Source organism: Thalia democratica, chromosome 6, assembly GCF_965202585.1.
Source record: "Thalia democratica chromosome 6, ktThaDemo2.hap1.1, whole genome shotgun sequence".
NCBI lineage: Eukaryota > Metazoa > Chordata > Thaliacea > Salpida > Salpidae > Thalia > Thalia democratica.
The window spans coordinates 42395053-42408028 of NC_139170.1; the positions used below are offsets into that span (position 1 = coordinate 42395053).

General features: G+C 27.0%; 1 protein-coding gene across 1 annotated transcript; it reads right to left on the bottom strand.

Moving 5' to 3' along the window:
* Window positions 1-1292: 1292 nt before the first annotated feature.
* LOC145839089 (leukotriene A-4 hydrolase-like) lies at window positions 1293-5017 on the bottom strand. The gene is made up of 11 exons (XM_082946700.1): window positions 4871-5017; window positions 4533-4654; window positions 4326-4446; window positions 3993-4061; window positions 3519-3746; window positions 3222-3362; window positions 2708-2914; window positions 2273-2521; window positions 1966-2091; window positions 1703-1792; window positions 1293-1601 (listed from the first exon to the last, which is right to left on the bottom strand). The coding sequence occupies exons 1-11, from the start codon at window positions 5015-5017 to the stop codon at window positions 1293-1295; spliced, it is 1809 nt and encodes a 602-aa protein (XP_082802826.1).
* Between the last annotated feature and the right edge of the window lie 7959 nt (window positions 5018-12976).

The following is a 12976-nucleotide window of genomic DNA, read 5'->3' on the forward strand; positions in this document are numbered from 1 at the left end:
CGTGACGTGTTAGCTAGCAATAATTCAACCAAACTAAACTTTTATGAATATTAATTTACATTTGTTAAAGTTTTAGAAGAACTTACTTTGCTCTTATAAAATAAAGCTAGTAGCAAAATAGTTGAAAAGAAAATGTATCAAAGTTTGTTAAAAAATTCAAATTCAGTGTACATTAAAACCAACATACAAATGCAGCGGGGGTTGGCACGCTGGCCAAAATTCGGCCCTTGATGCCAAAGTATTTAGGCACTTTTTAACTAAAAATGTACTTTTTAAAATTAGCAGAAGTGATAAATGCTTACAATCAGGCTCTTAATTTTATGATTAGTCTATACTAGTGCTACTTTAATTATAAATTTATTGGTTTAAAACAGGGGTATTATATTACTTACCACAACCATTTTAACACAACTGAAATTATTGAATAGAATGTGATCCGCAACAAAAAAAAATGTTTCCTGATTTACATTGGTATATAAAATCTATTTTCATGTTATTTTTTAACTTGTTCTGTTTTTCTCTAGCTAGCTATACAATATATTTGATTAAAATTTTATTTTTAAACTGTAGATCTATTTAAATATAAGAAATTTGAAGTAATTCAAACGAGTGAAACATTGTTTTGACAATATGTTTAATAGTTTGAAATGATGCAATTTTTGATGTTAAAAATAATTTCATTTTAAAATTCAAACTAGTTTAGTTATGGTGTCGTACCAGCATTATCATCCTAATTTTTTAACTTATTCAAAGTTTGTTATTTCAAATGATTTTTTGGGAGCTGTTTTTTACTTTGCATCCTTTAATAAAAATTTATAAAAAAAGTATACATTTGTTTTAAATTGTCATATTTATCGAGCACAACCATTAATTATTTAAAAAAGTATCCTTAGTTCAGATTCAATTCAATTCAATATAAGCGATTATTTAGTGGCCATTAAATTACAATTACGGTTTATTATTTTTATACTATTTTTTAGAATTATCGATTCATGAAAAAGTTCCTTTCAGTAAAACAGTTACTTATAAATGCTCCACACTAGTTATTTTTTGTTCTTATCCCACTTAAAATTTTCGAAATAAGTACATTTTATAGTAAAAACAGTGTAAATTTCATTCTTTGCAGCCTCCTATTTTAATTTAATTTTTTTAGTTTGATATTTAAAAACTATTTAAAAATACAACACTATAAAATGAATCAAATTTATTATCTAAAACCTACGATTAAAAAAATGTATTTTATAACAAGCTTCCGCACAAAACTCATTAAGACTAAAAAACGACGAAAACTTCTACTCGAGGTGAAGGTCCTTCTTGAGTGTTTGCGCGGTGATCGGGTGCATTGTGGACACGTTCTCGTTGTACGCTTCGATTATCATCGGCCTGGTCACCTCCCACGCGTACAAGGCTCGGTACACCGGCCTGATGAACTTTTCCCTTCCCTGCATCACGGCGTACTTGATTGCCGCGTCCGCTTGGCTCTGCAAGTGTCCTTTCAACGCGAGCTGGAACCAGCAGCTCTGCAGTTCAACGTTGGGGCTCGTTGAGAACTGGTACAAGCTTTCCATTGCAGCCAACTTGTCTGCAGACAGTTTTGTTTCCTAGACAATTGTTAGCTTCTTAGTCTTAAACTTAGTAAGTACTTAAACAGTGGCTTATTGATATTATTTAGCAAAGAATCTTTAACTATTGTATATCAAACCTGGGTCAAAAGCTCTCGAAGAAATACCAACTTCTGCAAAGGAGACAAATCTTCAACTTCTTTCGCTATAAAATTGCCAGTATCTTTGGCCTACAAAAATAGTTTAAGTATCAGACAAACAAAACAATACGTTACTTTACTAAGTATGAGTTTAAACCACTAAAGCATGATATTATGAAAATAAAAATTCACAGGATATAATTATTTTAAATACAAGCAAAAGAAAAAATAAATTATAATAGTAAAATGAAAACATTACAAACTTCAACCCATTTGTTACAAAGATCTTTGCAGGTTTTCAACAAGGAATCATCGTATTCAGGAATTACAGGAGGCATTCCAGGAGTGTACATCCAGGTATCCCAGTCAACTTTGTTAAGTACTTCGTGCTGTAAAATTTATTTAGTTGGTTTCAGACTGTTGTAAATTTACCTTTGAGAAAATAAGATTTTCGTTTTTTGTTGCTTTAGATCTGTTTGTTTTTGTTTCGCTTAAAAACAACTTGCATAATTTTTCTCACAAAAAATAAATCTTTTTTATACATTGTCTACTTATAAATAAACAACAAACCTTGTCGCTGAAGTACTGGTACAAGTGCTCCTTCCACTCGCCTGTTGAAAGCGACTTGTACTTAAAGTGGTTCACATAGTTCAGCAGGTAAGCTTCGAAGACTTCAGCGCCACCCAAAATGCTTTCCAAGTAGTACAAGAAAGTGAAGCCTTTTTCGTAGGGAACGCGAGAAAACGCGTCTTCCGGGTGGGTGGTCGACAGGTCAGGAACCAAACATGTCAGGGGATTTGTTGCACCCATGAGTTTGATCTAAAAAATGTTTTTTGATATTTATAACTTTTAACCAATAAGTTTTAGAATTCTTTAAAGATCAAACTATAATTTTGCAATTTACAATTGGTTTGAATTTTCAACACATTGAATTTAATCGATAACTCAAATGAGCAACCGCCTAATTGTTTTTCGTAATTCAAGTCAGTCAAATTAAGCACGTACGGTATCTTCAAGATCTCGTGTTCCCTTGATCGCGTGAAGTTGTGCCTCTGGTCTGCCTTTCGTCTTTTCAATGATTCTACGCTCGAGAAACCTGGTGAAACCTTCGTTCAACCAAAAGTCTTCCCAGGACTTGTTGGTTACCAGGTTTCCAGTCCAACTGTGCGATATTTCATGGGCGACAACGGAAGTTAATGAACGATCTCCGGTCTGTTATATTTAGTGTAAAAAAAAATGATAAAACTCTCCGGCATAACTTTATTGAAAAAAATTGCAAATCTTTTATTAGTTTAAAATTATTTACAACTGTTCAAGACTATACAATTTGTATAATTTTTTCTTATTAACTGATATTATGAGTTAAATATTGTATCTAAAACAGAATCTTAAAATATTGAAAGGTTTATTATTGTCAATTACAATGAATTGATTTAATTTTTTTTTGCTAATTTTAAAGACCAGAGTTTTACAGTTGCTTAAAACCATATATGTATATATTTATAAGCAAATTACTAACGATAAGTCCAGGTGTGACAAAAGTCAGGTTCGGATTTTCCATGCCGCCAAAAGGAAAAGAAGGAGGAAGTACGAGCAGGTCGTAAGTTTTCCACAAGTATGGACCGACCATTGCCTCTGCCGTCTGTATGTACTCCTCTGTCTGTATAAATTTTTTGCATCAAAATAATTTAATAACCTTTGTTTAATATATTTAATGCTATCTTACATAAAAATCAAAACTTCTAAGTATTAGTTTAAAAAAAAGAATGTTTACACAAAAACAGTTAGTTTTGAAAATTTTGGTAACTCATCTTACCTCTTCGAACTCCCACTGCGCTTTTTCGACCATTTCTTCTTCGCACCACACGCTCGATCTCGGCCCGATCTTTCGCGAAACCAGGTTTCCCGCCACAATTGCGATCAGGTAGGCGGGAATGGGAACTTTCTGCTCGTAGTAGTAAGTGGTAGTGCCGTCTTCATTCACTGTCTTATCCTGGCTTTTAACTCCGCCCATCAGAACCACTATTGGCGTTTTTACCGATACCTAAATTATGTTAAGTTGATTTATGGAGGTTAAAAACTTGAGATGACCAAGGTACTCGAAATTTTAATGTAAATTATAAGGTAAATTTTAAAACACTATTACGTTTGCAAAGTTGTTTACAGTGAGACAACAAAAATTTTGTGTTTTCAAGCAGACGAATAAATAAACGTTTATTATACTTGTTTTAAGAAAAACTTAAATTGGATAGCAAGCTTTCCTAAATAAATTTAGTGATATTAAACTAACTTTTGCATCAAACGTGGATTTAACTGCAGGTGTATCTTGGCAAGGCATCATCGTACGAGCATAAATTGCCTGTAAAGATTAAAATATAGAAAATCTATTTAAACTCATAATAGTTACATTTTTCATTACTGTGCATTTTTTTTATAACACTTGAATCAATCTTTTCATTTTACCAAAACCTAACCTACGTAAATGATAATTTAATTCAAAATTAAAAAATAATCATTAAGTTTTACTTCACACTTACATTTATTACTCAAAAGTTTTCAACTAATTATTTTAGATAAACGCTTAATTATATGCAGCAAAAAAAAAGCAAATATTGTGTATTACCTCACACTGGCTGTACATGTAAGGGTGAGTTTTACCCATGGTCTGTTCAGCTTTCATCCATTGGATTGCCTCTGCTTTAGGTGAGTTTTTGTAAGAAATTTTCAGCTCAAACGTTTCATTTCTGTTAGAAGTTGTGTAGCTTGAAATATTTGCAAATTTGTTGGAGAAGTTTTCTTAAAACTGAAAGTGATTTATTATTAAACTTACTCATTAAACTTCGGCAGCTGGATGTTCAATGCCGTTCCAAATTTTCCGTCACAAGTTGAATATTCTGCAGACTCGCCATTGACTTGCAACCCAGATATTGTGAGTTCATCTGCATCCAAAACCTGTTTGTAGTTTAAATATTTAGTAAAATAATTCAATAGCATCTATTATAAAAATATTGGGCAGTACTAAAATTATGATTGGGTCAAAAATATGTGCTAAAATGTTAAAATTATTCTTAAACCAGAACTGATGTTATTGTACATGGAAAAAAATACCTTCATATTATAAAAAATCCATAGTCATTTTGTTAAGTTATGATTGAAATAGTTACTTACTAATTGAGTGTAACTTGCGTCAACGACTTGCATCTTGTGAACAACATTTCCCTTGAGAACTTTTTCTTCAAAATCAACCAGCCACTCGATAGAAGTGTGAAGTGTTTTGAAAAATTCAGGGTTTGAACTGGTGCTTGGATCAATCATTTTGAGGATTTTATATATTTCTGTAAACTATTAAGCTACTTTTTAATGAACTTTTATAAATTTGATAACTTGATGTAGATATTTGTAACAGAAAAGTTGTCTGTTTTTTATCTTTCATTCATTTTAAATTAAGAACAAAATGTTTGTTATGCAATGTGTATGAGAACTAATTGAATATCTATTCAAAAATAATTCTAGATAATTGAAAGGTGTATTGAAAATAAATTTTATTCATTGATCGGTAAATACTTTATTTTTTACTTAAATAAGTCCAAGTAAGCTTAAGTATTTTATAACTAAACAAATCCAGTACTTATAAATCTTGTTCCTGTACTGAAATAAAAAAAAACAAATTAATGACTCTACTAAAGCAGAATAAAACTGAACAGTAATTTTTGTAATAGTGTTATGTTACAAGTAACTATGATAACTTAATTACTATTTCTAATATGTAAAACTAGTCAAAGCTACCTAAAGCTAAATACTTTTCAAAGTTTGAAGTTTAAAAACTGACTGAAATTGTATCAACCAAAGAACATTTTGTTTTTGTAATAGCTATCTAAACTCATAAAGTTTTGCAAACATTTAAGATTAAAATTACAGCCCAATTGACTTAAAAGAAAAAACTAGCCGAAATCACCTAGTGTTTATGAGAAAGTTTGAACAAAAATAATTCCATATAAAAAGTAAGTAACTATTGATTAAAACATTTATAAAACATATCTTAAAAAAATGATAGTATTTAGAAAGTAATAGATAACCTGAACTTTAAGAAAATTTAATTTTTAAGCCAAGAAAGTACTTTAATATTTTTTTACAGTTCTAAACTTACCTGAAAATTGCTAGGCTGCAAATAATCTTTTGATTTATTTTAATTTTTAAGTTTGAAATAAGCTCAAAATTACCCATATTAGATATGATTGACATCCATAAACTTAAAAATATATTTGCTATTTAAAATTTTTAAAACTTCAATAACAAAAAAAAACAACTGATTTAATTAAAAGTTGTCATTATTTATACAATATATTTTTTTAAGGTTAAATTTAAGTCTGTTTAAACTTTTAAATAAGTCAGCGTATATAACTTTATTAAAACTGCATACTAGTATTGCACCATTGAATATACTTACAGTATTAATTTAAGTACTACTAACCATACTTATCTTAGCACATTGATAAAATTAATTTTAAATTCTAAAAAAAATTCTTGCCTAAAGATTAAAAGTATTCTCAATTAATAAAAAAATGTTTGCTTATTTCTGCTGTACATTCTGAGATGTTACTCCTAGCTCTCTTAATTTCATTTAAATATATCAAATAATCCTTTTGCTAAAGTAAGGTTTTATAATTAAAATATTTCTGATGCAATTCCTATTCAGACTAATATTTTGTAATACAATATTTAAAGCTGATTATAATCCTTTTATTTTTATAATCATGTTGATATAAATCAATTATCTAATTGAAGGAGAAAATATCTATCCAAAGTCACTTAAATTAATTTTTATGCCATAAAATAAATGGGAAACATTTATAAACCTACATCACTAAAACAAATATCAAACAAAACTAAAAAACTTGATAGTTATAATGAAAAAATAAATAAAAAGCAAAACATCTAAATGATGAATAAAGAAACTTGAACTATACTTCTTTTGTCTATTTTTCTTTTTGAAACTTAAACTATAACTGTGTCATACGAACTTTATTTAATTCAACAATTTAGTACTAAGCTGTTATTTTTAATTATTCTAAGTAAAATGAACAGTCAAACATTAACTTATACCAATGAAAGAAACATTAATTTACATAAATGTAATCAAGAAAGTTTACATTCTAGAACAATGGAATTTACCCCTAAGGACAAATTTACCCATGGTTAAGAATTGCTGAACTAAATGATAGGGAATAATATAATAAATTTGTGCCTTACTATTTTTGCAAAACTATAATTTATTTATCAAAACTTTTGATATTTTTTTTTATAGCTAGGTACAAAATTATCTTGAAATTTTAATCTCGGTGAAGAAAAAACAAAAACTGAAAATAAAAATAGAAAGTTTTCTAACTCATTCTTATAATAAATGATTTAAGTCTTGTACTTTTGATAAGTCTTTCAATGTAGCCACACAAAATTTAAAAGTTTTTAAGGCTTGTAAAATAATCAAACTTTGAAGATTGTGATTAAAAATACTACTTTAGTCTGGTTATTAATTTTACAATTAATGTTAGCTTTATGTTTTTTTAGAGCATTAAATATAGATTATTGTAGTACGAGTGTGAAGGTAGCTTGGTAACGTTTTTCAAGAATTTAAAAGAAAATTCAAAATTTTAGACCCAATTATTTTCCTTATCTCAATAGTTATATTTTTTTCTTCTAGAGAACGGTTTTTTGTGTTTAATTTAAAAAAATCCATTGGATTGGGAATTGACTTTTAGTGTGGGGCCCCTTAGAAAAAAAAAAGTTGTGTTATACTAAGCTCAAATTTAACAGCAAAATAAAGATACATTTTTTTAATATTTATATTTATTTGTGAACAAATACCGTACAAAATTTTTTTCCAACTGTTAATATTTTGTACTATTTGGCTTTATTCCGGAATAAAGCCAAATAGTACAAATATTAACAGTTGGAATAAAATTTTGTACGGTGTTTGTTTACAAATGAATATAAATGTTTAAAAAAAGCGTTTCTATATTTTGCTGTTAAATTTGAGCTTAGTAAAAATTTATAACACAACTTATTTTTTTCTAAGGGGCCCCACACTAAAAATCAATTCCAAATCTAATTGATCTTTTTAAAATTGAACACAAAGAACAATTCCCTAAAAAAAAATAATATAACTATTGAGATAAGGAAAATAATTGGATCTAAAATGTTGAATTTTTTTTTAAATTCTTTAAAAACGTTACCAAGCTACCTTCACACTCGTACTAACTATATTTAATGCTCTAAAAAAACATAAAGCTAACATTAATTGTAAAATTAGCAACCAGACTAAAGTATTATTTCTAACCACAATTTTCAAATTTTGATTATTTTACAAGCTTTAACAAGTTTTAAACTTTGTGTGGCTACATTGAAAGACTTATCAAAAGTACAAGACTTAAATCATAAATTATTAAGAATGAGTTAGAAAACTTTCTATTTTTATTTTCAGTTTTTGTTTTTTCTTCACCGAGATTAAAATTTCAAGATAATTTCGTACCTAGCTATAAAAAAAAATATCAAAAGTTTTGATAAATAAATTATAGTTTTGCAAAAATAGTAAGGCACAAAGTTATTATATTATTCCCTATCATTTAGTTCAGCAATTCTTAACCATGGGTAAATTTGTCCTTAGGGGTAAATTCCATTGTTCTAGAATGTAAACTTTCTTGATTACATTTATGTAAATTAATGTTTCTTTCATTTGTATATGTTAATGTTTGATTGTTCATTTTACTTAGAATAGTTAAAAATAACAGCTTAGTACTAAATTGTTGAATTAAATAAAGTTCGTATGACACAGTTATAGTTCAAGTTTCAAAAAAATGTTTTGATAACTTTCTTTAAAATACTTAAAGTTATTTTTAAGATTTATTTCAAAGTTTAAGTTTCAAACATTTATTTAGTATTAATGGTTGATTAACAGTTAAACTAACTGACTCAAGCTGCGTTTAATTTCAAAATATGAAAAGTTATTAAAAATAGTAAAAACTGTTATAAAGTTACTGTAGTGCTAATTAGATAATAAGATTAGGTTAAACAAGAATTTTCTAGAACAACTAAGTATAAATAGAAGTTTGTGATATTTAAGCTCTTAAGTTTCTACTTGCTTGGTCTTATGCACAAAATGTCTTGATTACATAATTCCGTTAAACTTTTAGCCGAACTGTAATCTATTTAAATTTACTATGAATTATATTTTATCAAACTTTTAAAATCTTAATATCATTGTTTTTTAAGCTTAGTTGTCTTTTAAAAGTTTCTTATTAAACTCCAGTAAAAATGAGAAAAGTACTTGTCGTTGTTCTTATATAAGATCTTTTATAAAAAAGTTAGGTATTAATAAATACTTACAAATATTAAAAAAAATTCAATTTCATTTAACTCTAATTATTTAACTACTAAGTTAGAGCCTGAAAACCAACTTATAGTTTTGTAGCTAGAGGTTAATAAATTTCATTTTGTAATAAAAACTATTCATTAAAACCACTTATCCTTAGAGATATAGTTTTAACAGCTTAACATGTAAGCTGATAAATTTTAAAATATTATATATAAATTACGTATAGTTCAAATTTCTCTACAACATATTTTGATCGTTTACATACCAAACCTTTTTTTCTCTTTTAAACATAGAGTATTTTTCATTTTTTAAAATTTATTTAATGTTTGAAGTTGATTAAAAGTACCTTATTTTACTGTTTTTAATTCAATTAAAATAAAATGACTAGGACTATATTTTTATTTCAAAATTTTTTAAATGTTATAAAAAATATAAAAAAAAAGGAATTTTCAGAATTATTTAGCTATTGATTTTTTGTTTATTAATTTAACTAATAAGGTACATTAATCTAAAGTTTTTAAAAATTAAAAGTCTAATTAGCAATATATCTCAATTAAGTTATTTATTGTTAAGTGTGCTGGTTGAAATAGCTAAGATTGTAAACTGGTTTATTGTAAAACAATATTTAGACAAAAAAAGTATAGTTCAAGTTTTTTTTATACATCATTTAGACGAGCGTCATTCCATTTACGGTACAACTTTTACGGTTTTTACTAAAGTTCTTTAGCTTTGACGCTCATCCACATCCTTATCGTTACTTCTACAATAATGTTTTATGCCTCATCTTTTAGCTTAGAGTATCTAATTTGTGAATTATCATTTTATTTTTATATTGGGTTGGTTTAAATGGTGCTGTAGCCCATAGAAAAAGTGGTACATTATGGCTTTTTTTTAGTTTTTTTGGAAAATCTAACGATAAACAAATAGTTTTGACTTGATATTTTTTTTATACATATAAAATAATATTCTGCTCTTTCGCTATGTACGATTTTTTATAAAACAAATTATTTTTAAAGAAATTGGTGATTTATGGTTTTCAGTATATTATGGTTTATCTCAATAAATATTGAACTAAAAGAAAAATGAATAAAAGATTCACATAGTACTAATTATTCTGCATTGTTAGCATGCACAGTTTTTATTTTAACGAAGTACTTTTTGAAATATTAAGCATTGAAATTTTCCTTTTTTTAATAACTGTAAGCTACTTAGTCTTTGAAGTACAAAACAAATGCAAATGATTTGTTTGAAACTATTTTTTTTAGGTGGCGCTACAGATTATTAAACTAATTTAATGTATAATTTGATGCAATTTTTTATCAAGATAACAGCAAATCGTTTCTTAAATATTTTATTTTATATTATGTCAGTATGAATGGTGATGTGGGAACGGGTCAGAAAAGCACGGGCGTAACTTTAGTACGGAATGACTTAGAAGCACAAAGTGAAACTTTAGCAAAGAGTGACACTTTAACACGGAGTGACATATTAGCACGGCGTCACTTTAACACAGGTAACATTTTAGCACGAAGTGTCATTTTAGCACAAAGTGAAACTTTAGCATAGAGTGACACTTAGGCACGGAGTGACACACTAGCACAGAGTGACATTTTCTGTGAGACTTTAGCACGAAGAGACACATTACTACTAAGTGACACTTTGACACAAAGGGAACCTTAGCAAAAAGAGACTGTTTAGCACGGAGTGACGCATAAGCACAGTGTCACTTTTGCACAGGTAGCATTTTAGCACAGAGTGTCATTTTAACACAAAGTGACACTTTAGCATAGAGTGACACTTAGGCACGGAGTGACACTTTAGCACGGAGTGACACTTTAGCACGACATCTATTGACTCATTTTACCAAAACATTTTAACGAAGGTATTTTAACAATTTTAGTTTTATATTTTCAACAAAAATCTTTTCGTATAAAACTAGCAACGAAAACAAGCTCCAGGCTTTTTATAACATTATAATAAGCTTAAATTAGTTTTAGTTAGTAAATTAAAAATATTGTTAATATTGATAAATAAATTGATTTTGTTTCAAAGCTCCGATAAATTAATAAATTATTAAAAATTTACTTAATTGATTTTTATAATACATATAGGTTTTAACATCATCAAACAAAACGATGCGAAGTTCCTCTTATTTCTACATCTACGTGTGTCGCAATTTTTTAAAACGTATGCAGGTGTTAAAATTTTTATATATAGACTACTGCAAAGGTAAATAAACTTATCTCACAAATTTTTTATCTATTTAGTTTTTTATATTTTTAAACTATTAAGAAACAGCATAACTTAAAGCTATACTAGTAAAACTTTTATTTGATTGTTTTAAAAGTTTTAGGACTCATTTTTTGCATTTCTTTTTAAGGTTATTAGATATACAAAGCTAAACATCGTTACGATGTACAGTCTAAAATTTATTAACATAAAATTAATAAAAACAAATTATACAGTAATCTTCCTTTATTTACCAACATATGTTTTTGTGTGTCAACGAATCAACACACTTCAACTGGGTTCTGTAAAAAAATAATTACTGTAATGAGAGAATAGAAGCATAGAATAAAGTATGTGTATTCATGTTTTCATTAAAACAAGATATTTTCTACAGATAATAACATAAAATTACCAACTTTTCATAATTTATGGATAAAGAAGTTCTCTAAATACCAAAGTATAAAAAACAAACCTTTATTTGATCCGTCTACTTAAAAAAATAAAAAACTTTAATTAAGAAGCTTTTTACAAATCTGACTGTGAATTAAAAAAAAAGAATCAGAAAGACTATGTAGCTCAGAAATAAACCTTTTGAATTTAAATATTGAAAAAAAATAAAAAATAAAAACAATATTGTGTCGAAACTAAAGTACTTTTTTTCATATAAGAACAAGTAATAAGACCATAAGGATGTAGTCAAATTACTAGTTTACAGAACTACCAATATAAGACCAGGTACAGCATTTTTTTACACTTTAAATAAAGCCAAATTTTCTCTAGTGATTACCATGCTATGACACAATGTAAAATATCAAAAAAGTTTATTACAGCCATGTATACCTCTAGACTGTTTATTATCTCAGTGGCACTGTCAATCATTTATCTCCAAAGGTAAAAATTTTTCCATTTCTCCATCTAACATTCCAAACTTAAGAAATGGTTGCTGAGATTTTCTTAGGGTTTTTGTTTAGTTAGGCTATTACTTTTTCAAGGTTATGCGGTCCCTACTTCCTAGATTTGTTGTATAAAGTAAAAGGTTATTATTTATAATTTATAAATTTTTTGAGACTATAACTTTAAAAATAGTTGTTATTTTGACATCTAATTATTTTTACATAAGCATGTGAATAATGATTATTTTAATTGTGAATATTTTTTGCTTGTTCTATGTACTGTGAATGTAAAATTGTATTTTATATCTAATACATTTTTTTTTGACAAAGCTAGTTATTTATTTTTTTAGTTACAATTCTTAATTAAAAATTAAAGATATTTTTTTTATGGTTCTAGACTGAAGTTATTTTTGTTTTCATATTTAGCTAGTTTGTTTTAGCATGGCCTATACAAGTGAATCCATTCACTTCATAATTTTTTATGTTGTAAATGCTTTTAGCTAGTGCCATGGACAATGAATGTAAATTTCATTTTGTATATAAAACCTGATTAAAGTTAAACTATATTTTTTAGCTTTTTTTTCAAGTTACAATTCTTTATTTCAAAAATAAGTATTTTGTTTTAGCATGGTTTGTTTCAGTATTGTATTTTTTTATTTAGTGTATATTTATAATATTAGTTTTCAATAGACTTTATTTTCAATAAATTTTTCAATAAAATACTGAAAAATACATATTTTTTTAAACATATATTTTTATCTAAACTATTAGCAGTTGTTTATA